Source organism: Xiphophorus hellerii, chromosome 21, assembly GCF_003331165.1.
Source record: "Xiphophorus hellerii strain 12219 chromosome 21, Xiphophorus_hellerii-4.1, whole genome shotgun sequence".
Lineage (NCBI taxonomy): Eukaryota > Metazoa > Chordata > Actinopteri > Cyprinodontiformes > Poeciliidae > Xiphophorus > Xiphophorus hellerii.
In genome coordinates this window covers 8,685,054-8,711,198 of record NC_045692.1, presented here as the reverse complement: position 1 = coordinate 8,711,198, position 26,145 = coordinate 8,685,054, and the positions used below count along the sequence as shown (strand labels likewise).

Genomic DNA, 26,145 nt, shown 5'->3' with positions numbered 1-26,145 from the left:
AATAAAAAGAAAAACATCCCATGAACTGGTAATCGTTGTGGTGTAAACATCAGTCTTTCTGAGGAGGCCAAAACCATATTTCATGTCTTAAACTCTTTAACCTTTGGCACGGATGCAGCTTGAGGCAACTCTTGATCTCTTTTCAATATATCCACTCTGCTGCAGAGTTGGCACCATGCTCGGCTGACTCAAGGAGCTGTCTGTACATCGTGACGAGGAGCTCTTTGTACTCAGTCAGCCAGCAAAGCGGCTCCCGGGGTCGAGGGAAGGACGATGGGGTCGGAGGTCTGCTGGGAGCAACTTTGTATACATGTGTGCGCACCTTTGGAGATCCATCCTGTGCTCTGATCTTCTCCCCTGACCCTGGATCAAAGCAGACATGCTGCACACCACGGGACCTTGCAAGGGCCACTGGCAGGGGCCCCCCCCCCCCGAGTTCATGTCCATACCATGCAAGCACACAAAATGCAGCTCACGCATGCAGGAATGGCGCCTAAACACACATGGGCACAGTCCGACCAGCGAAAACGAACCAAAGTTACCAGTTGCAAGCAAAAGAAATAAAGTAAAACAAGTAGCAGGTTCTTACACTTGCATTCCCACCACAAATGTGCAAGTGGTCTGAGGATTGAGGGCCAGACAGCAGCAGCATCCGTCCATGGCGAGGATATGAGGCAGCGAGTCCAGCCCATTACAGACTGTCAGGCCCCATTAGCAAACTGGGAAATGGCAGCCAGCAGCTCTATGCTGCGTGTCCAGAGGAAATCTGTAGAGTGGCTTTAGCACGTTGGTGTTTACCACCAAGTTTAAGGAGCTCCTATCAGACGACTAGTAGGTGGTTGATGCTCAGTGGAGCGCATAGCTGGAGTAACAATGTGCAACGATTTGCTATCCATTTTTTATATATTTATTAAAAACTTGGTATTTACAAATCATAGGTTGAAGGTCAGAAGCAAATACTTTTGTAGAAATATGCAGAATTGCCTGATAAATAACTGAAAATAACACAAATAACAGCAAGATATCAATGTTTCGAGGCAGGTACCGACTGACAGACTCAGAGTCATGTGTGTTTCTGCTTCTGCCGTCTTGTTGAGAATAGTTTTAATGGAAAAGCAAAATGGTCAGTTAGATACTTATGCAGTCTCCAAATAGCATTTTCAACACCCTGTGTATCACCATTAACCCTAACTATGATCACGTAGTAATACTCTCATTTGTGGCAAACAGACATCCTTTAGCTCTGTTGTTAGAGGCAAGAGCACTGGAAGTGGTGATGTGGCGTTAAATTTGATATTAATCATCAGAGCCTACTTTTAATTTTTGCACAATGACAAGTTGGGCTTTACTTAACATATGAAGATCTTTCAAAACTGAAGCTACTTCTTTGAAAGTTAGCAAATAAAGACGACGCACCGCTCATGCATATAGAACTTTTCAGGATGTTCTTATTACTGGCAGTGAGACTTGATGGAGCAGGAAGTGAAACCGGACTCACGGTGTGCTAATGCTGTGTCATTTGCTTCAGTAGATTAATCTGCGCATACAGATTTGGAACAAGACGCACAGCAACTGGTTTAGGCTGCGAACCGTTTCCAAATCGCAGCACAAGCTAATAAAAGGCTCTGCGAGATCTGATGAATTCAGGCTGCACACAGACACAGAAATCCATTGACGGTCTTGGATATCCAGCCTGCTCCTCATCCATTACCTCCCACAGGTTACTGTATATAATGATCTCACTGGACAGGCATCCCCACAAACAATGGCCCCATTTGAACCATATAATCACATTTTTCTACAGTCATCGTCTTCCATATAATCCCTGAAAAACCAGGTTTTTTTTTAACGGCCTACCCCAAAAACCGCAGCACATAAAGTCAGGCCAATAACACAGACAAACACACATACATCTGCGGGCTCAGAGTGTTTGATTTTTGTTCCCACTCTCCCACTCCATCACCACTGTGCTGCATTCCACGCTGGATGATAAAATGAGGTTTGGATACACATCTATCTTTTGTCATTTCGAGATCTTCAGCTGCAGCGTAATGTGTGTGGGTGCGTGCGTTTGCGCGCGCATGTGTTTCTAAGCTTGAGGGGAGGAGGATAATTCGCTGTAATTGCTCCATTGCTGGGACTTTGCTAACAGATAGATATCCAAGGTATGGCTGTTGGACTGCGGAGTATCAGTATTTTCCATCAACGCACTGACAGCCGCATGCTAGCAGTCTCAGACCCAGCTCTCTGTTGACTTTCCAGATGGCCTCCAGTTAGCTGGATGTGTCATACCTGTGTGTCAATAGGAGATTTGATTCCATCTCTCCAGCCACCATTACTCAGGATTAAGACATGGACCCCCAAACTCAGACGCTGCGGGCATTTAAGGAGTATTAGAAAGTCTGTTTTTCTGACTAATCCGCTGTTCGCAAGAGTGATGATCAGATTACAGCAGAGACTCTGGTCCAAACATTTATCTGTAAATGTTTGCAGCCCTTGAGTGGCCACCATCAGAGCAGTGCGTTCCAGAAGCGCCTACACACATCGAATATATTAGTAAATTTAATATTCTTATCATGAAGAAAACAAAAAAAAGGTCAATGGGAATAATTTATGACTGTTGATGGAATGATATAAATAAGGGTTTAGATCTTTTGATAAGTTGCTTATTTTGGGAAAAACTGTAGTTGAATTTTAAAGCTTAAGACAAGTTGTAGGCAATGAAACCAAGAATTGAGTTAAAGAAAACTGACAAGGCTCACTAGCTGGTATAAATATGCTAATATGACATATGATTTAATTCACTCAGTCACTTTAAACATCTACAACGTGGAAAGTAATGATAAAATTAAAACTTCAAAACACCTGAAACACTGAGTACCTTTAAATCTAGAAACATAATCAATGAAACATGAATCAACAATCTGACGCTCAACGATGGCACTTGACAAAATGTAATGTTTCAATTGTTGACTGTGGGCTCTATGACTTTGTACTTTTGCGTTTTTATGATGTAAAGCACTTTGAAATGCCTGGTTGCTGAAATGTGCTAAACAAATAAAATTTGATTTGATTTGAAAAAAGGAGAATTTTGATTTCATGACTAGATTTAGTTGGTCAACTTTGATCTACTGTAAAATGAGAGAACACCTATTCATATTTTACTACGCGTTTCATGCAAAGAAACAGTCACTACCATTTACATATGAAATCTGGTTACAACAGTGGTGGGTTCACTTCAACCCCCCTATATCGTCTTGATCCATTCAGAAAGACGACGTCTGAGACCGGGATTGAAACACCGTGTTGTCTCACAGGACTACACAGGGACCATAATGTGAATCAAGACAACATCATGTAGAAAACTATCTAAATTGGGGTCACTTTAAAAATATTTGTTCATATGTATATCTTGGTAAAAAGAAGGAAAAGCAAAGGTAGCGCTAAATTCTCTACATTCAGATACAATTGAGTCCAAAGTCCCTCGTGACATTTGTTTATATCATTAATAAAATAAAATTATCACATTGTCGCACTACAGCAAACTAGAAAGAAGGAAAGTCAGGAAAATTGAACAGCAGCTGATGACATGTGGGTCTCTGACTCAGGCGTAAAGCGAAACCCTATAAACCCATTGGATAGGAAATGTGGATTTGGAAAACCGCATATTAAAATTGCACCTTTGAAACTTTGCTGCAACACACGGCTGAAGTTGGGGTTGAGGAATTTCAGGAGACTGACGAGAGAAATCTGTGTGCGAACGGCAGAAGAAACCATGGGAATTTATGCAGCCACATGTAAAATTTACACGCATGTCTACAATCTCACCAGAGCATCTGCGTCCGTTTGAACATTAGGTCTAAATGGTCACAGACAAACACTCATCAATATTAATGGCCAGTTGCGATTCTCTTCTCCCCGAAAGCCCCTGTAAAAACAATAGCTCGTTTTACCGGACACCGCTCCGAGCCAACGAGCTGTCGACAAAAGACGATGCAACATCTTTCTCACATTTATGAGGAAATTCCATGAAATCAGGACAGAAATGAGCTGGAAAACAAACAGCGTCGATTTCCCACTCAAACTTTATGGGACGTTAATAAAAATGTAATTGTGTAATACTGCAGAGCAGCTGTAGTAACAACTTGTGGTCGGGTTGATGGTGGTCCTGCAGTGCAGCCCAACTCAGAGCCCTGGCCGCGCACAGAAGATCTGATCGCGATGATAGAAGAGCCATATGTCGCTCAGTGATGGAAGGGAAGAATCAATAGGCGGAGTGGTCAAAGTTAAGCTAAAACACAAATGAATTTCTACTCGTTATAATCCTCTCTTAACGTAGGCTGAATATTTCTGCATGTTTGTGTAGCCATCATTTTTCTTTCAGCTATAGCAGCAGATTTGCAGAAAACCAAACTTTCTTGTTTGTGTCTGACCAAAACAATAAACTGAACCAACCACTGTACTAGTAACAAATGGATGGACAGAAGGACAGAGAGAGGGCCAGGTGGTTCTGGTACAAACAGCCAATGAGAATAAAATCTCAAAAATATATATATTGTTTTTCAAATCCTGTTTTCCTTCCCATGCATATCCAAACCTGGAATATCTTAATTAAATTTCCATAGCTTTTCCTAGATTTTTTTTTTCCCCAGACAATGTGGGAGCCTTGTACACTTGAAAAGACGTACCACCTGGAGCTGGACAGACAAGTTACATCGATGACAGGTGCTTTGTGTACTTCCACGACTGTCTCCTGTAAAATACGATCGAGCTACAAATCTGTCCGAGTGCTTCATGGGTAAAGAGTCTTGGAGATGTTTGTGGAGAAAATGAAGTCTCCAAATGCTGTCAAACCAATGTTCCTTGGAAATTCGGCGACTATGCCAACAGGCGGCCTGATCGCTCGTTTTGTTCCATCGCAACAAGTGGATCTCCATCACTAACACTCGATTATGACTACCTAAAGTCCTTCAGCGGGATTACGATCACAGGACTCCCTCAGGCCATCTTTCACAATGAACAGAGAGGCACTGTTGGGGTTTTTTTCAGGTACCAACATTGGGTTTGAATTTTTCCAGACGCTTTTATTGACTTGACTTATGGAAGACTCACACAGAGATAAGTTTGTGTTCTAGTCATCTCGTAAACTGTGGCATACATACTTCCTATTTTCATGTTGATTGATGGGCGAGCCGTTTGTCCCCTGGTTGTCCATGCGTGCCGACGATGAGCGTCTGAGGGACAGACTCTGCAGAGGCCTGCTTTAGCTGTTACTGGCTGGTTATCGCCAGCAGGTGTGTTTGTGTGTGTGTGAGAGAGAGAGAGAGATAGCGAGAGAGATAGAGAGAGAATTAGAGAGAGGCTGGTTTGGTCCTAGATTTAAAGGAGGAAGCCAGTGTCAGGGCTGAGAGATGAATTTCTCCTGAGGGATCGGATAAATAAGGAAAAAATATCTTTGAAAAGGGAAACACAGCTGTTTCCAAAGGAGAAGTCAAAATAAAAGTGCCGTTACATTCCAGAGCCGCGAGGTAGAGGGCTGGTTGGTTCAGTAATGTCGTCTTTGCCTCTTCCTCCCCACAAAACTATTCCTACACGTTCTCATGGTACATCCCCCCCCCCCCCCAATCTTCACCTCTGCATTTCTTTCCCCTCCACCCTCTCTGTCTTAAAGACAGACGGACCGAAGTGTGATTCCCTCTGGAAAGTCTGCGTTGACCACAACGCATTTCGGCGGCTTAGAGGCTGAGCAAATGATCCACTGATAAATCACGGCGTGCTGGCTCCGCACTCCCCACTCATCCGTCGCCCACTTCCCCCCCGCCCCGGGGTGACTTACATGTAAGGCCGGCTGCTTGTTTTACACGTGGGCTTGGCTCCAAAAACAGCGACGGTAACCAGATACCTGGATATCCAAAAAGCAGGTGGGCCTCGAGGAAATCCAGGAGAAAAATAATCAAAGTTTCTAATAATACTTCTGTCTGCAGTCTCTGAGATGAAAGTGTAGAAACATGCGGAATTCACCATACCGTGAGATATTCCCAGAAAGCAAACAATGCACATCTGGACGGCCTTCTTAAAAGGACGTATACGGCTGCGGCGTAATGGGGAGTCAGTCGTGGGAGCGGTCCCAGAAACCGTCAGCTCCAACGCCTTGCAAAGCATTCATACGCCTTGATCTTTTCGGCACCACGCTCCGACGTATTTTATTGGGATTTTATGCAAGACGAACACAAAGCATTGCAAATACGACCACCCCATTCACTCTGACAGCCCTAAATAAAATCCAGCGCAACCATTTGCCTTCAGAATTTACCTGAAGGCAAATGGTAAGATTTAGTCACAGTATCCATGCAGCTGTTATTTTAAAGGCGTCAGACGAGCAAAATAGCCCATCAAAAATGCATACTGGAAAAGCTCCTACTGCCTAAAGCACCGTCTCCACAGTGAAGGACGGCAGTGGTGTAATCATGCTGTGGGGTTGCTTTTGTTCAACAGGGAGAGGGAAGCTGATCTGGGTTGATGGGGAAACTGATGACAATAAAAACCTGACAGAAACCGCAAGAAACCCGAAACCTGGACGTAGGTTAACCTTCCAGCACGACAAAAACCCTGAACATTCAGCCAGAGCCACAATGAAAGTAGTTTGATCAAAGGATATTATTCATTTGTTAGAATGGTCCCGACTTAAATCCAACAGAAGAACAAAGAAAGAGGCAGGGCTGGTAGAGACATTGTCCGAAACATCTGCAGCTCGAATTCAAGCAAAAGCGGAGGCAACACAGCTCTGACTCGGGGTGCTAATATCCGTGGCATCCGTTCCCCAGTTACGCAAAATACTTGGTATTGCTTTATCACATGAAACCCATAAAGTATACAAAGATGTTTGTTTAAGCAACTTAATGTGGAGCAAAGAGTTCAAAAACTTTTGTGAAGAATTCTGCATGTAAATTTCAACTACCTAGATTTGATCAGAAAAGAGAGAAAAATAAATACTGCAAAATGTTTCTTTTACAACAACAAGAGATGATGTGTAATTACTTTGTCATGCGTGTTGTTTTAGAGAAACATGTTTCATAAATCCTGTCCTGTTATTGTTTTTTATTGTTTTGGGGATAACAATGAACTGATTTAGGCAACAATAGAAGTTGACACTGGAAACAGCAGGTGGAAGGCGTGACATCTCACCAGGTTAACGCTGAGAGACTTGAATACTGAACTAAAAAAAATAAATACATTAATAAATCTTAGTTCACAGCAGCTTTCTGTGTTTCTGACGGACCCAGATCTCACTGAGGTCCTGTGTGGTGAAAGTGAGGAGTGGGACAGAGTTTCCTCAGACTCAGACAACTCAAGAACTTTAACACTAGAGCCACAGTCACAAACATGCACCCCAAGGTCCCCAAAGATCCGTAGTGGTAACTTGGGGTTAAGAGGCGCCTGGAATTGAACACAAATTTCTAATTGCAAGACAACAACTACCGAGGAGCAGTTGTTCAAATAGTGTCTCCAAGTTATTTCAACCGCACGAGGTACGGTGTTCTTACTGTTTTTATAGAAAACATTTTTGTTCATACATTGTTTGACGAGTAAACTTAAATGTAAATGTTTATCTGCAAGTTTGAAACACCTTCTTTTCCAGACATGAACAAGAAAGTGATTGTACATGTCGACATTTACATTAAAAGAAGCTGAATATTTAACAGGGTGTCCTACATTTGTTTCATAACACCGTACCTCATCGCGGATCTGCACCGCTCAGCATGTTGGCTACGGCGCTGCACGAAACAGAAACGAGAGACTTCCTCCTGGGACGAGATACATATTTGACCTTTGAACGCAGCCTGATAAGGTCTCTAGGAGACGGATTGCTCGGAGGTGTGGAGAGCGTCTGTACGGTAGGAAGGACTGGGCAGAGTTTCCCCTGCACATCCTCATGCGATAAGATCCTTTTATCCAAACAGGCTCGTGGCACTGGGAGTGGACTCAGAGACATCAATGACTTGCCTCGGCTCGGAGTCAGACCCAAGCACACGTAATGCGCAACGAGATAGGAGTAAAACAAACCAACTGCAGTAATGAAGGGCCGGTTGCACTCATGCAAGGCCTTGACAATGCATTCACACCCCTTTAACTTTCACATTTTGTCATGCCATAACCACGATCTTTCATGTGTGACTTCATGTGCTAAGCTAACACAAAGGAGTGAGCAACTAGAAAAGTGAAAAGAAATTCTGTGGTTTTTAGAACATCAGTACTCAGCACCGATGAGTGAGCAGTATTATGTAGATCCACCTTTTTACAGCTGCAAATGTTTTGGGGCTGGGATGTCTTTCCCAGCTCCCCACATCCAAAGACTGATTTCATTTTTCTTCTTTACTAAAGCTCAGTCAAACTGGATGGAAATCATCTTTAAACAGTCAATTCTTGCCACACAGATTTGGTCTCGACTTTGACTGGGCCATTGAAATGCAAGGTTCTACTTTGGTCATAACCATTCCACTGAAGCTACAGCTGATATTTAGGGCTGCAGAAGATAAACGTCGCCACATGATGATTCTGTTACCACAGTGTTTAAGCATGTAAATGCTGCGTTGAGGCGCTATGTGAAGTGTTAGCCACAAAAAGCTGGATTCATGCACAACTACTAGTAATATTTGCTAGTATATTATGAGAAAATGGTCTCAAAACAACAATACTATAGTTTATTGTAATAATTACTGGGACAATTTATCATCCAGCAAAATCTATCATGATGAGGCCTAGTGGGACCATTACCGAACAGGACTGCATTTCCAATTGGGTAAATACTTGAAGCAGTTGCTTTCAACTAAAAAGAAAAAAAACTAAACAAAAAAAACTAAAATGTATTGAAGGTTCCAGTTGCAGTGTGACAAAATGCAAAAGTTTAAAGGCTGTGAATACTTTTACAAGGTATTTACAGATACATTACTGTCCTCATCCATTACGCCCTTCTTTTTGTTAACCTTCCTCCGTCCATCTGACTGTTTTCCTGTCGGTATCAGGCAGGCTGCGGGTCAGCTTATGGATCATAAATTTGTCAGAGGCGGCATTGCAGTGAAGGGCGGCTACTTGCTCCGGAGGGTCAGGAGCATTTGCAATCGTATGGTGTCTTTTTTTGTATGTGTGTGTGTGTGTGTGTGGGTGTGTGTGTGTGGACCCCTCACTTGTTGTTTCAGGCACGTCCTCTTGAACGAGGCGGCCAGCTTGGGAGCATCGTGCGAGGCCGAAGGGCTCGCCTGTCTCCGAGTCTGATGAAGACTCCTTGAGGGAACAGCGTCGTCCAACAAACCTCTTCAACTTAATCGGCACAAACATACACAACCACTACGAGCCATGCTTGTATTTGTCTTCTGGTGAGGACTTGACTGAGTAAGTGGCCACATTCATTCCCCAACCCTTGATCCTCTCCATGTGGGAAAACTCCACCCTGACATGCTGTAAAATAACTCTTGTTTTTCTACTTTAGGTTTCCATCGCTACTGTGTAAGGAAGCACAGCTTACGTTCTTGGAATCTGTTTTTTTTTTTTTTTTAAGTACATAAAAAGACACATTAAATAGATTTAGTGCTAAGAATTACAGGTTAGTCTGTTGAGCTGTCCTCAACAGTGCTTACATGTGTATTTTCTGGTAAATATTAAGCTACTTAGCTTAAATTTGCTCATGCAACACCATCCACTACTTCCAAAAGCATCTTCTGCTGCTGCAATGTGCAAGCTCAGCTGTTTATGTTGATGCTATAAACCTTTACGAATTTGAAAACATGTCAATAAGCATCTAGAAAAGCCCGCAGCATGCTTCTTTGTCTTGGGATCTGCACTTCTGGCAGTCTCGATTTAACACCAACAAATCAAACGCGAAGAGAACCTCCTCCAGATCCCTTGGTGTGAAGACTGAGCTATTTTTTTTTTTTAACAGATGATTTGTCAGCCTTGCAGGAAAATATGATAAAGCCATGACTTGAAAAAGCAAACTGAAAATGAATGATCACCACAAGGTGCAGCACTGATTCAGACGGGATGCGTCAGATTAATACAAAAAAGGGAGAAGACAATCAAGATTAAAAAGTAGCACAATATTCACATACTATCATGTTGAACCTTCGAAAAGTATTTAGTATTTAGAATTGCGACGCTGAACGAAGCGGGCGCCTGGTTTTTAAGATATTTTACAAATAAAAATCTGTAAAGTGTGGCATGCTTTTGTATTCAGCCCCATTAAATCAGATGCCTTCAAATAAAATCAACTTCCGTCAGAAGTCACCTAATTAGTAAAGAGAGTCAACCTTGTGTTTCAGTACTACTTCATGTGTTCTTTAGTTTAAAGCAGAGCTAGATTATCCAACAACATGCTGAGATTTGAACATCTCACGATGATGCAAAACTAAAACACATTCATCTAAAGTGACAGGCATTATGACATCCAGGCCTGTCATAATTTTAACAAATTTTGCTGGACAATACATTGTCCCAGAAATTATTGCGATAAACGATATTACCAGTTTTGAGGACCATTTTCAGTTAATATAATCCAAGTACACCCAACTCAAACACACACAAAAAAAAGCTTTAACTTCTAAAGAACACTTAAAACTAGGACCGGAAAACAGTTTTCAATATCCAAAATAAAAACAAACTAAAACAACAGTAATTAAAATGGTTTATGAAGTCTACATAAACTAACATGGCATTTCAAAAAATTGTGATTCGGCTTAGACGAGGAAAACAGGCAAAGGTTTTCTCAAATGCATGCAGCATTTCTCAAAATGGCGGCTTTTCAGTGACATTAAAAGGGAGCGTCTCTTTGATGATTGTTGTCGAAATGGGAATTACCGTGCTCGTTGTAATTTATCATGCAGTTAAATGAATTGAAGTCCTGTGACAGACTTACTGACAGCGCTTTGAGGTTGGAGGTTGTAAAAAAACACTTAAAACTGTGGTGAAGTTTCATCTTCGCCACTGATGGAGATCTGTGGTGAAGGGTCATTGTCTAGGGAAAATGACCCTAGACATTCAGGCGTTCATTCAGATCTAAATTTCATTGAGAATCTGTAGAAAACCTGAGCACTGCTGTTCACATACACTCTTCATTGGATCTGATTAAACAATCTGAGAAAAAAACGGGGGGAAAAAAACCAGCAGCTGTGATTGCAACAATCTAAAAAGAATGGGGTCAGGAGGACTGAAGTCATATATAGGGATGTCACAACAAAAATAAATCTATGAATCCAATTTCTTCCAGTTCACAGTAACGCACCTCTTCGCATTGGTTGCAACGGTTACATAACGGGGCTGAGTGTGAATATACAAAACAAAAGGAGCCAGGAGTGATTCATTTGAACCGATTCCGCGATTATTCATCTTGGACTAATGTTTCTGCACATCTGCAAACACGATGACACGCAAGTACACACAAATGCGTTTATGCAACCCTGAGAACAAACACACAAACAGCCACAAAATAAAGCTCATGCCCATTCAAGGTCGCCAGAGGCTTTAAATCAAATCGGCCGTCAAGTTTGTCACCCTCAGAGCATTCCTCGAGTCCATCTGTTTTCCTTTCATTTTCTTCTCCTCCGTCTCCCTTTCCCTTTTCATTGATCTGAGATAAATCCTCGCGGGCTTCCCGGTGGCTTCACAAAAGAATGCGACGGCGAGAATATCCAACGGGTGAGGGCCGCGGGGGGGCATTCGCGCCATTCCTGTCGGCCACGAGACGCACAGGGTTGTTACGATAATGGATGGAGTTTGCTGGGCACACGAGGACGCACACTTGATGGAGTTCAGCGGGTCGCCAGTTCACAACCTCTGTCCACTCTGAAATTCCACACGCATACCAGCGGGGCCGGCTAGAAAACAACACCTAATGTATCACACAATCACAGCTGAGAATCGTGTTAGAAGAGGGGCGAGAGGGGTAAAAGGAGGGCAAAATGGGAACAGAATGAAACGAGAGAATCACAGCGAGTACTTTGCTGACTTTGTCCCAGCTCGGCAACATAGTAACGAAATACATGCAATTTTTGTTTTGAATTATTTAAAAAGAAAAAAAAAACTCATCCCAATCTCCAAAGTAAAAAACACAATGTGGAGTCAAAGCAGGAAGCAAATGCTCTGAACCCAGAGAAACACAGGCAAAGAACAGGAAGTAGGAAATGGAAGAGTGCTGGACTGATGCTCAGGTGAGCCACATGTGCCGGCAGAGTCTTGTACTTTTCGTGTTTTTGTGTCTTGATCACAGAAGACCCAAAACCCACCGGCTCTGCAAACACTCCCACATACGTCACTCGGGATGTCAACAACAGTTTTCTTGTAGCAGAAACAGAGATTTTTGTTCTTTGTTGACACAAAACAAGCAACGTCAACACGCCGAATGCCCCGTCTTAGCAGAACTCATGTTTGTTTGCTTAATATGTGAAAGATGCACTTTGCATAATAACGGGCCTGTTGCCTGTTTTAACAGATTTGGCCCAAAACGTCACACTTAAATCTGTTAATTAATCATCGAATCAGTGTGAGAAAGGAAAGCACAAACTACCTTGACCAAAAGAAAAAGTAAGCTGGCTTTCTAGGAGAACATGTACGCACGAAACAAAGAGCAACATTTTTATTTTTCCCCCCCCCCATCTTTGGTGTCTTGCCTCGTTTTCTGTCTCCGAAATGCAAACATAAGAGATGCAAACAAAGACAACTCAAGTACAAACACTAATTCCTGCCTAATGATGTCTTCTGTGTGGGCTCCTTGAAGACGGTAAACACGACACAAAGACTGACAGTTTAAACCCCCTTTTAGGAGGAGATAGCCGGGCTGGAGTTGAGGCGCACACATTCTTTCTCATCGCTTCTGCCTGTTTGGAGAAACCTTACTGAGCCTTGCACAACTTTGTCACAATTTTGTCAAGACGCAAACAGAAACCCCAGTGTACTCCACTTTGGTTTTTGTCTGATAGGAGCGCATAATTTTAAATCTAAGATTATTACAGGGTGAGGGGTTTTCTTTTCTCGAAGAAAAATACTTAAATGTAGCCCTTATGACAGAGTATTGGGGGGCAAAACTATTAATTACGAGAACAAAGTTATAATAATAACAGAATAAACCTATAATATTACGAGAATAAATTCACAATAATATCAGAAAAAGGACCTAATGGCATGAGACTAAAGTTGTATGACCAAAAGTCGCAATGTTATGAGAATAAAATTGTAAAATATAAGGAAAAAAGTTGTAATTATGAGCACGAACTCATTATTATGCGAATAAAGTCGAAATCCAAGAAAAAAGCCATTACATTATGAGAATAAAGTCCTAATATGAGAACAAAGTAATAAAATACCAGAAAAAAAGTCATAATTATAAGAGAATGAACTCATTATGTGAGTAAAGTTGTAAAATATGAGAATAAACTCATATTATGTGAATAGTGTTTTTTAAAAAAAGCCATGATATTGAGAATAGAGCTGCAATAATATGAGAATAAAGTCATAATACGACAAAGTCATAAAATGAGAAAAAAAAAGCCAATTATATGAGAATAAAATGTACTTGAGTGTAAACGTAAGCCACACTTTTCAGATTTTAACTAATGCATGATGTTCCATCCATTTCACAGTGACGTGCTGATCTATATGATGAAGTCCTGCTAAAATACACTCATGTTTGCGAGAGTAAGAAAGAACGTGAAAATGTTCAAGGCGTACGAGCAACATTCAGATGCACTGAAAGAGAAAAGCAGAAAAACAAAACTACCGACGCAGCAAGTGAACCTGAAAGCCTAAAGCTGAAAAAAAAGAGCAAATTCCTGTGTGCCTGCAGTCAGAGGTGATAAATGGGAGCAGCAGCTCTTAATCAGATATCCCTGCAGGGTTATCAGCCCGGTGTAGTGGAGTGTTGCCAGCAGGGAGTGCGCTGCATTTCGCCTCCTTATCTGGTCGCACTCCTCCATCCTCTGCGCCACTATCGCCCCGGACTGGAACTGTACCCGGGCTAAGGCGTGGGAACTGATGGGTGGAGAAGAGTCGGCGGAGGGAGAAGAGCGTCGCGAGTCATGTAATCTCTGTACTTAGACCCAATCTCAGCTGCCATCTTGTCAAGTTGGAGATTTATGGCGTGAGAGGGAGCGATACGATCGGGATGCGAGGGAACGGGGGGTGGAAGAGGGACGTGCACAACCAACAGGGTGGGGAGGGGGTATGACAGAAGTAACTGACTTTAAAGTCAAGATAGAATCTTATTTATGATTTCTACAGCTTGGGAGATCCTGTAATCAAAACGCAACAGAAAGTGGTTGGACAACAGAGCCGTTCTGTTACACTGCATCCTGTCAGAGAAACACGCAGGCCGACTGGAAAAGACATAATCTGGTTAACCAGAGAAGTTTCCTACATCAGTCCTGTTTGTTTCTGGAGGCAGCTTGTATGTTTTTGCCAGAGAGTCTGACAAACGGTACAATCCAAACATGAGGTATGGGGGGGTGGGAAGAGCTCCGAAACCCTGAAACTCAATAAGCCGAATTATTTGTATATCTTGGGCCATTCTTCAATATCTCAGCAAGTTCAAGTGAATTTGAAGCACCGGTGAAATATTTTAAGCCGTAAACGGTTAAAAACAAACAGAGGTCCAGCAGTTTGTTAATTTGACTTTTTCTTGCAGAGGAGCTTAAAGTGCCAAGTTTACGTGTCCGTTAAGATCCTTCACTCTGCTGTAAAATATCCTGAATTCCTTCTGCTTCGAGCATTCTCGCTGAAATGATGGGTGGTCCTCTGCTCTGCTCTCCGAGGCCTTGCAGGAAGTGTTTCAAAACGATTTGGAGAAAATTTTCCAAAGCTACATTCTGTTTCAAACAATCGACTCTTTGGTCAAAGCCAGTTAATTATTTGATCATGCTGGGGCTTTCGCTGCAAAAGGAAGTGGCTTACCTGGGCTTAGACGCTGAGAAACGCAGCCAGGCATCACAAGACAAGCAAAAAGCAGCCATCTAATAAGGGCACTTCATTTCTGAATAAGCTGCGAGCTGCTGCTGGGACGTGGCTAATCTCTCTTAAGCTTTTTTGAGTTGTTTGCCTTTAAAGTTTGGGAGGTAAGGTGGGAAGAAAGCGGTTGTTGACTTAGGCCAGAGGACTAGTGACAGCTCAGCTATAGCCACGCAATGAGGTGTGCAGAGGCTGAAATGAGACAGAGAAAAGAGAAAATGGAGCTGGAAGCGATGACAGACAAGAGCACAAAAGCACAAAGTCGTTTCTGAAGTTTTGCTGCGGACGAAAGCCATGAAAAGTCCCTTCCTAGACAACGAGAAAACACAAAGTCTGAGAGCAAGCAGGAGGCCGAGTGGAGGAACTTTGAACCACTTGAACAGAGAGGCAAAAAAACATCTTGATGCAGAGTTTTGCTTGCAATATTCTTTGCTTCTTTTCAAATCCAGACTTAACTTGAAATGGAGAGTTACTAGAAAAGTCCAACAGGTCTAGCTATTGTAAATCCAATTCAGACCAAGTTATAAAGAAAACTCGTATGAGTTTAAAGGACATTTAGATAATAAGGAAGTGCAAAAAGAAATAAAAAAACATGTGGTGTACATTTGTATACTTTTACTCTGATACCTCTACATATAGAAAGTCAAGTGGATCTTTCAGAGTCCCCTAACTAGTAGATTGAGTTCAACTCAGTACAAAGTTGTTCGGTGAAGGCCTCAGAGGTTTGTTAGAGAACATTAAAAACAAAGAGCAACATGAAGACCAAGGAATTGCTGCAGTGAAGTTGTGGAGAAATTTAAAAAAGGGTTGGGTTATACAAACAGAGGACCGAACACAAGACATTTACAAAAAGAACAGAAAGCCTTGCATCCTTTACTTACTTTGTGATGATCCCTTGCATAAAATCCTAACAAAATACACTGGAAATTGTAGTTTAACTAGATGAAGTGTGGAAAAGTTCAAGAGGGATGGATATTTTTGCAAAGCATTGGATTTGCAATGCTTTGCTACCAGCTAAGGGGGCGTTATGATGAAGTAAACACCATCCAAAGATTAATACACTGTCCTCCTATTCTCCGAGATCAAGTAACGGGTCCATTAGGTCCAGAATGGATCTATAGTCCTTCAAGTGAGTTCTGGGTCTTCTCCAGGGTTTTCTCCCAGCAGGACAACACCAACAAAACATCTACAGAAAACTCCCCAGGAAAAGTTCAGATCAGATGCCCAAACCACTTCAACCGATTCCCTTTGAGGCAAATAAGCAGCGACTTTACTTTGGATGGTGGACTTCCTCCTACTACCTGTAAGAGGAAGTCTAGACACCCAGCAGAGGAAGCTCAGTCCAGCAGACTGCGTCTTGAGACTGGACAACACGGGAACATTTATAGTTTCTTCTGTGACCTATTAAACCAGCAATTTCTCAGAATCTTTGACTTAAAGAAATGACAAGGTAACAGCTAACCAACCTCAAAGCAACCTACAACATTCTCCGTACCGACCATCATATGACTGTCCCTTTGAAAAGCTGTTAGGCTGCATCCCCCTTCATTGAGAGCAGTCACCTTTAACCAACATACCCCTAACTTTTCATACATCGTCTTGTGCATTTACTGTTTGTAGACAATTTTATGTTATTTTATGATGAAGCTAGATAGACCAGTGGCCTCATAAAAAATATAAGATTGATGTTGACAGATTTTTTTTCTTTCAGCAAAAAGTGAGAAACTGTGAATATTACAGTGCCTTTCCCCCTTCCTTTTTCTAAAGCAAGAGTAGCATCACGTGTTGTCAGGCTGTGCCAAAAAAAAAAAAATCCACAACAAGCAAGTGAAAGCAATTTCAAGCAATAGTTAGGAGTGACCAGTCCTCCCCCCCACCCCTCCTTAAGGACGCCGGTGTGTGTTCGGACATGTTTAGAGCTGCATGACTCATGCAGTCCAGTGTCACTCAGACCTCAGTGGAAAGCAGGACTGTCCACAAGGCAAACAAGTGATGTAGGTGCTATTCAAGGAATGAGGATGAAAACGGAGCTGGAAAATGTGTTTCTACTGCCCCAATTCTAAGTTTTCCATAACTTATTCAGCTTTCTCCCCCTCCTCTTCTTCCTTGTTTTTTCATGGGCGATTCTTAAAAAGTGATGACAAAGGCGAGCGGATGACTGAACAGCAGGTCCACATGAATCACCCCGAGAGGGCTAAAGAGGCATATGGTGTGCAGAAAGCGCATTTAAGACAGCATGTAAAGCAGGGGCCCGAAAATCTATCGGTGCCCCAAGAGAATATCTTCCGAAACTGAGCTGTCTGTCTTTGTTACAACCTCACTTGACGGGGATACACATCAGTTCAAGCTAAAACTAAATCATAGCCACCGCTTCATTTGACGTAGGTCACCTAAAATGTCAGCCTGTGTAGCTCTGCATGAGCAGGAGATGCCAACGCTGACAGGGAACTTGAGGGTTTAAAGGGATTGTTAGGTTCTACTGGTGAGATTGTGTTAAAACGGTATCAATCTTATTCCTATTACCCAAAATGCTTTGCATTATTTATGTGTGCACCTTTCAGATCTGCATTCTCATGTTTAAGCAAACTGTCTATGAAAGGAAATATGGATCAAATCTTGTGGGAACATCAAGCTCACCACCTTAAGTGGCAATAAACAGAAAACAGAACGTAATTAATTTATGGAGTTACCCAGCATGCTGGGTTCTTAGATTTATCATCTTTTGGGAACCACAGGAAACTGAACCCCTGATTGCAGGAATAATCTCATTTCACTTCGGGCGCATGTTGAATACACTTGTTGGAGTCGAAAGCTAAATTTTGCCTGACTAAATGAGCAAGAGACAAGCAGTCGTGTTCAGACATGTTCATTAAACAGAGAAAGAAAAAGAAATTTGTGTTAATCACAAACCAGTTAGTTCAAAATGCGGCGTACCACATACAATTAGCAGTCAAAACAAACAGCTTTACTGTAGCTACTGCTATCTTTCCAGAAGTTGTGCCCACAATTAGTCTTACAGAAAAACCACCTGGAATAAGGTGGATGAGCAGTTCATATGTAACCTGAAGTAGACTAATGTCTTTGCATCTATATTTAATATAAACCAATAATGGTTGGTCGTGAAGGATCAGGACCAAAGAAGATTTCTGCCATCTTTAAGCAACTGAAATGGCAGATGTTATAGCAGTTTAAGTAATCACTGTTTTATGAAAATAACCATTTTTACATTTGCTCTCTGTGTTTTTTTGGTTTTTTTTCCCCCAAAGCAGCTAATGATTTTCTACAGGAAACAGTGATCAGAGGTGGTGCACCACCATTGATCTTCCCCAGTGAAACATACTGAGAACTGGGCGAAAGGTAACAGAATATCAATAAGGTGGTGCAAAAATACATTTTGCATTTTCTATAACTGTAATATTTTTGCTTTTCATAGTACTTCTTTCAGTTTTTAGACAATTGATGCCACACTGCCTCCAACTTCCGTTTCCTGTGTAAACAACGATTTACTTTAAACATAATGACAGCTTAAACATTCATAAAACAGTGTTTACTTAAACGCTGTTTACTTATTTCCCTTTTGACGACTAAGTATTTTCAAGATGGCAGACCTCCACTTTGACCTTGGTCTGTCCAGACGACTCACTAATCAGGATTTGTATTAAATGAAGACACCAAGAAACTTATCTGGTGAAGGTAAGACATTAACTCCTTAAAAATCAATGCAAGCGCACAAACTCCCATGTTTTATGCTTGGCCCAGACTGATTAGCTTGTTACAGTGTCCTTCTCTAAACAGCATTTGCCAGATAAGCAGCTCCTCTTGCGTGTGTCTCTTAATCTCGCTCCACATTATTCAAACCAGCTCAGACAGATTGTTTGGCCCCTTCACTTTTCTTCCTTTCATTTATCTTAATTCTAATTTGTAGTTTCACTCTGGCCACACATGATATCCAGATTTTTGGACAATAACAGGGACCACCCAGAAGTGTTTCAGGCCTCCTCCTTCAACAGCTCTCTCTCTCTACGTCGCCCCACAGTAATGGCTCCGTTCGACCAAAAAGACACATTAAAATCTAATCGGGATGGCAATGACACACAGTAGTCGTGCGCAGCTTTATTTGCAAAGCAGATGGAAGGCCTTGGCCTGTCCGACATTAATTACAATCACATTCGGAGAGGAAGCCGTCCCTCCTCCAGGGCGGTCAGGACTTTGTGTACGGCTGGAGGAGATGGCAACCTAATCCCCCAGGTCACTGCAGAAATCTGAGGGAATTGTCAAAAGATGCACAGGACGTGATTAATCAAAGTAGGGGAGCCAGATGTGCAGCGGCACAGGAGTATAAACCAAAACCTGCACAGCAGAGGAAGAACAAAACCACAGACACACAAACACCACACTGCCACCATCACACCAGACTCCCACCCCGCAACCCCCCCCTCTGACCCCCTACAGAAGCCCACAGAGGGGGTTCGATATTTGAGACCAAAAACGACGGCTTCCATCTTCGTGGATATCTGGTTTTCATCACGGTGTATTGCAACACCAACACCCAGAGGACCAATAAGTGGAGAAGTATTTTGGATGTCGGCCACTTCAGTCTAATTCTTCACATCACAGGAAGAATAGAGAGGCTATTTATGGTTTATACAGGTGAGGAGGAAAACATTTTTAGAAAGTCTGGTCCCATGAGGAGGCAGGAGGGGGGGAGAAAAAAAACAAACTCCAAAACATAATTCTGGAGTGGTGAGACGTTCCCGCTGCGCTGATGGCCAAACCATGACAATACCTTCTGTTCCCAAGAAGAATGCTAATCAATCTGGTTTCAGACCTCCTCTTCCACTGGCCTGTGACTCTGGCAGGACCTCTGTTTATCTTCCAGAGCTCTGTTTAGAGTCTCCCAGTAAACACTGGAGCTGCTAATGGAAGGAAGGGCTTTGAGCTTTCATGTTCCAAACTCGTTATGATTAAAGTGTCCCTGTTTATCATGCTGGGGGCTAATTAAAGACCAATCCGCTCAGAGGGGAAACACAAACAATGCGACGCAATTTACGCACAGAAAACCCGCAGCTTTTTAGCACTGGAGGTCAAGATCAGGAATAAGCCTTTATATACAAATACCAGTGGTGGCGGTTGATGGTTTTGCCGAGGGTCCTGGGTTTATTTCTCCCGCTTTAAAACACACATCACGGAGCAGATTGCACAGCGAGACTGACCACAGAATTTCAGTCCCATAAGTGAACTGGAGGAGGGCAAATTTATCCGGAGCGAGGACGCAGCAATAAATTACCCAGAAACAATACGAAGCTCATTTGTCCCACCGCATAGGAAATGAATGAGTTACTCGCTCCCTTTGTGGTGTGTGCACAGTGGGAGAGTTCATTATAAACTACTACGCTGTGGAGTAAATTCAGGTAAAGTGAGACATCAGGGGTAAAAAAAAACAAAAACAGCAGACCCAGTGAAGACCCTTGGCTTGGTTAAGTGAGCCAACACAATGGTTTGGTAGTAAATAACCAAAATCAAATAATCATTTTGGTCACTGGTGATCATCAAATCACACGATATAACCGAGGACACGTCACACATCACGAATTAGGAATCGAGATGTGCTTTATTAAGTAAATTTGATGAGACAATAGGTTGATAAATGATATAAAAACTTTAATGATGTAAAGGTGCATCATAGCAAAATATATGCTTTGTTTAGTAATTACAGAAATCCTCTCTTTTTCTTTTCCAAAATAAGCTCATCTGATGAAGCAAATTGGGACAAGATGCTTCCGGAAATCGATTTTCATGCATATAAGTAGAAATGTATTTCTGCTATACCAGATAAAACCCTGAATATAGTAATCATTTTTACAGTCAGTGACAGTCTCGGGAGCCATGTCATCTTGGTCCACAAACTTCATGCTTCCCTCGTCTTCATGTAGATGCTGATCCAACTTTGTTGTAGGACTTAACACCTGGCCACACAGCCAAATGTGTCATTACTGTGTTTAAGGACTATGGTATCTCTGTCTTTGTTTGGTCAGCAAATTGGTCTGACATAAACCCAACAGAAAACCTGTAGTTGAAGACCACTTACAAAGCAATCTGGGCTTACCCAACACATCAGCCGACTCACAGGCTGATCACATTCATTATACAGTGATTCATGCAATAGGAGCCCAAATATTGAGTGAAGTTTATGAACATATTTTTCCATATGCTCAGATTTCTGTATTGAACCTCCTTTTTTAAAAATTGGTCTAGTTTGTGTTTTCTGATCAATTCAAATCTGATTTGTCCGGTTCTGGAACCAATAATTGACCAGATTAATAGAAAGAAACGCTTGAAATATATCACTACATGTGTAATAATTCCATATGAGCTCCCCAATTTCAGCTGAATTTCCAAAAATAATTGAAGATACACGACTTGTAGATGCATATTGGTGTAGCCTCTGCTTGTAAACGCTCGCTGTCTAATAGTTTTATTCTTTTCATAGATCTTAATGTAGTAGAACATTGTTACATCTCGAACATGGACAGTCACAAAGAGGAAGAAACCGCAAGAGGCACCGAAACATCATGGAAAATTAGTTGAGAAGAGAACAAGTAGGGAGGGAGTTGGACAGCAAGAGAGAGAGAGAGAGAGGGAGAAAGCAGACCTCAGCTGGGGAAAATATTTATAAAGAAGGATATGAGAATACAATCACACTACAGACTGGATGAGAATCAACAATAACCGTTTTACAGCTTTATAAATGGACCGCAGCAATAAAGCATCCCAAATGATCAAACATGTCCCTTGAAATTGTGCAGTAAATTGTGAAGCCGCAGGCTGGACATTTAGACATAAAGTGAGCCGATACCTGAAGTAACAAAACGTATGTGACGATTAGTTTTTACACTCAGCTGAGTTCAGAAAGTGCAATTATCAATAACGCCCCTATAATAACCGAATTCATTCTATACGTGCGTAATGGCGCGTCAGCTGCGCGCCGTGATGGAGAGCCAAACCGGGGAGCAGGTCTACAGGTGGACGAGGAAACAGAAGTGCTTCTTAAAGTAACAGGTGGCCATCTTTGGATTTGTGTCCTAGTATTTCACTCTTTAATTACATTTTATGCCTCTCAGTTTTCTCTTCGATTCCCGAAAAACAACAACAACAACAACAAAAAAAGGCGCATCCAAGCACAAACACAAGATATTTTCATTGCACTCACCTAAGTTAACGAAGCTCATCACCATATCCGCGTCGTTCAGGAAGGCTGTTTCTTGATACGTTGCCAGAGGGGGGCTCTGGGTGGCCGGAACGGACTGGTGTCTCTCCAGCGCGCCTTCCACTTGGCTTTTCTCCTCACTCGATAAAGTTTTGTACAAGTCCAGCATGAAAAGCGGAGCGGAGTTGTACTTTCCGTGGGACAGATGCGGCCGCGGTCTGTGCGGCAGCCCCAGGACGGACAGGATTTCCTTCTGCATCTCCCTCTTTTCGTGCGTCCGCAGCCTCCGGTGGACGAAGCCCGGCTGCCCCTCGCCGATGCCCTCCAGTGAGTAGTGACTCCCCGCCGCCGCGTACGTGCAGTAGTAAGCGCTCCACCACACTCCGACCAAGGCAAGCAGGCGGCTGGTCATGGTGTTGTCCCCGCTGTGCTCTCCAGAGTCCCCCGGTTGAGCCTGGCTTGGAGTTTCGGTTGCCTCTCCGAACGCAAATCGCGCGTAATGGTAGCCAAAGTCCACCCGAGAACGCCGCTATCAGTCGACACGATTGATCAAAAGCACAGCAGAAGTCCCGTGTCAAGCCATTTGAAATGCGCAATAAAGAAAAATACGCATAATAGCACCGCTCCCGCTTTCATTTCTGCTCCCCGCAGCGCGCTTTGCTGCTCCGGGATAAAGTGCACCATGTGAGAGTTTATTCTGAGCGCTCCGCTACTCTTCGGTCAGTGGACACGCTTCCACAAACAGAACTGCGCCTCTGGTTGAAGCCATTCTACTGAAGCCGACACATTCACTCCCGGAGTTGATGACAAAGAAAGGAAGAAAAAGGGTCTCAGCGGCGCTCCAACTCCTACAGGTTGAGTGTCAGAGTGTGGAAAGAATCAGCAGGTTGCAGTCCATAATATCTCTGTGCGTGTGAATTCCTGCCGAGCGTGTGTGAGTGTGTGTGTCAGAAACCGCCCACTCCGTGTGCCCTCAGAGGTGGAGCTCTTTAAACTAAGTTTAACATCATATTTCCACATTTCGTTCATCGCTCTGTTCAAATAACTCCGATTGGTGACGTATAATTTTAGTAATGAGAGATATTTTCACTTTGTGTATACATATTACGTTGTTTTTATTTTTTGTTGTTTGTTTTTGTTGTTTTTAAAGCAATGTGATGTAATTCAGATTTATAACTTCAAAAAGTCCCGCTGGGTTTTGGCTTAAAATGAGCGCGTCCTACATGCGTTAAGACTTTGGGGTTATTCTTGTGTTTGCTGACAGATGCACGACTTCAGCCACTGAGCTGAGATGTCCAGTGGAGGCACGACCCCTGACGATGGACTTGGAAACAGCAAGCGGATCATGCGCATCACCTTCCCGGGATGGCGCTCTGATTGGACCCCTCAGTTTAATTCAATTCAGTTCATCAGTGTAAATTCACAAATAATATAACCTCAAAACGTATTCACAACGCAAACAGGTGTAGTTTCTTTCCTGTTATATGGAGTTATGCTACAGAAATTAGCCAAACCTGGCCATAGATAGACATAAATGAGTAATTTACATTCAGTGGAATCTGATTGCGATTCTAGCAAAATATAGTAAAATTCAGATGGTTATATAGTAATAATCTGTCAACTGCTAGTCTAGAGCACATTCAGGAAGTACTGAGAGATCAACAAATTAGAAAATGAATACAGAAGATTTGCTTGTTTTGTTGACTAGACTGTGAAATTATCTTTCATTCTAGTCTTAAAGGAGGACATCACATATTTCTGGGCACTTAGCACCATTTTATAGCATATATACATATATATATATATATATATATATATATATATATATATATATATATAATCTCAAGAACAAATTTAAAGAAATATCTTCATATCAAAACTGAAATGGGCTTCTGACTCTTTAAGAACTTCCTTTCCTTTTGGACACTCCACCTTCAGCACTTTATCATAAAATGATTATTCGTTGATGCCATCCATTGATGCTGCTTACATCGATTTTGGAGCAGTGTAGTTTGTATGATAAGTTCAGATAAGTGACCCTCCACCAGCTGTTTGCTAATTGCTGCTGCTAGTCTGAAGGAGCTGAGTGGTTAAGGTGTGGGGCAGAGATAATCAGTGACATGGAAGCTGGAAACCGCAGCTCCATGGAGGAGCTTTGGTCAAATAGGCAGCGCTTTGTGGGAGCAGGCAACCCATGAACGGTTGCTACGGGAGAATGAAGGATTTCTAGAAACATGCATGACTGTGTAAAAGCAACAATGAGGGATTGACATTACAGCATGATCTAAGCTCACAACACAGCTGATGTCTATTATATTCTGTTTATAATTCCATATTATTTAGGGTTTTTTTTTTTTTACCCCTCCAGGGGGTCTTTTGTGGGCTCTAGTGTCCCTTATATGACAGTAGGCTGACAGGAAAGGGGGAAGGAGAGCGGGGAACACATGCGGCAAATATCGTCGGGTCCGGGAGTCGAACCCGCGACGGCCGCGTCGAGGACTCAAGGCCTCCAAATATGGGTCGCGCTAACCACTACGCCACGCCCCTATTTAGGGTTTTTTAATAATTTATTTGAACGGCTCATGTTCTACAACTGGAAAACAGTCAGTCCGTGGCTGTGGTGGCATCATGATGACGGTCTGTTTCATGGACAGTGGTACTGGACGGAATAATGAATGAGGAACATCTTTTGACTTTTCAGCCCCAAGAAAATCTACAGCAAGCCACAAAAAAAAATAAAAATAAAATTTGGTCCTGGTTTGACAAATCATGGATTATAGTAATGCACTGCTCAGCAACATGTTAATAAATGGGCCCTCAGAGCTGGCTGGACTGAACGTTTTACTGACTCAGCCATTGTGAGAGCACCTGAATGTGGTGGGAAACAGAAACAATTTATGTTGAGTAGATAAAGCAAATCTCCCCGAGACTCCGAAGACATCCGCTCCTGGGGAGCGCTCAATGAATTGCTTAGTGAACATTATGATTTCAATTCAAAGCAGAGAAAAGTCAAGTAAGCTAGAGGGTAAAAAGAGAACTCCTTAAAACCGTAGTTTACCCTTCCTGTCTTTCTCTCCCATCACTCCTGTCCCCCTGCTCTGTGTTTTGTCTCCATGGTGCCTTCAGCCTGTGATGGTCCTGATGATAAGGCTCAAAGGTGTCCATATGTCCCAGTGTCTCTGCTACTGCTGCTCCCAGAGCCTATCTTATCTGCATGTGAAGAGTGAGAAGCAGCATCAAAGTCACACATTCCAGGCAGACACAAATACCCTCTGCTGGGTGGCTTTCAGGTTATAAACAATGAATCTCATATTGCCATGAGCTGTAAAAAAATTAAATAAAAAAAGTCTGAAAAGTTTGTATGAAACAAATGGCTTGTATAATAAAACCAGAACAGAAAGTTCCAGCCGCCAAAAAAATCTGCTGTCACTAAAGTAATTTATTTGTCTTTTTTTTAACTCCTCTTAGAAGCCATTTTTCCATTTGTTTGAAAGAAAACAGTTCTGATTCATAGCATGGATTTTGTGTTGAAGCTGCACAAAAATCAGTCCTTTCAGTGGAAATTATTTTAGGTTTTCTTTCTCTCCCTCTCTCTCCTTTTTTCTTTTTTTTTTTTAGAAGAAGCCTTTTTGGCTGCAGGACTGTACAGGAAAACAAAGCGGTGATTATTTTCTGGATAAAACGATGGAAGGAAATGGGTCATTTCTACCGCCTCGCACCGTGTGAGTCAGCTCGGGGTAACAAAAAGCAACAGATCCTTGTTAAAAGCTTCGCGCGCCATTAATTTTTGTCGTGTCATATTAAACAAACATTACCGAGATCGTTAAAAAAAAAAAAAAGGGGGGGGGGGGGCTGGGGGGTTTGCAGCTGATCCCGGACCCCAGTGCTCTCAAACGCTGTCACCGCGATCCAGATAAACGAGCCGACCAGACTGACAGGAACTTAAACAG

At 42.4% G+C, this 26,145-nt stretch overlaps 1 protein-coding gene across 1 annotated transcript in view; it reads right to left on the bottom strand.

Moving 5' to 3' along the window:
* bmp6 (bone morphogenetic protein 6) overlaps window positions 1-23,194 on the bottom strand; it is a 53,289-nt gene extending 30,095 nt beyond the window's left edge. Inside the window, 1 exon segment of the mRNA XM_032550886.1 lies at window positions 22,199-23,194. Coding sequence (XP_032406777.1) covers window positions 22,199-22,607 — 409 coding nt within the window. The 5' untranslated portion in view covers window positions 22,608-23,194.
* Window positions 23,195-26,145: the final 2,951 nt, after the last annotated feature.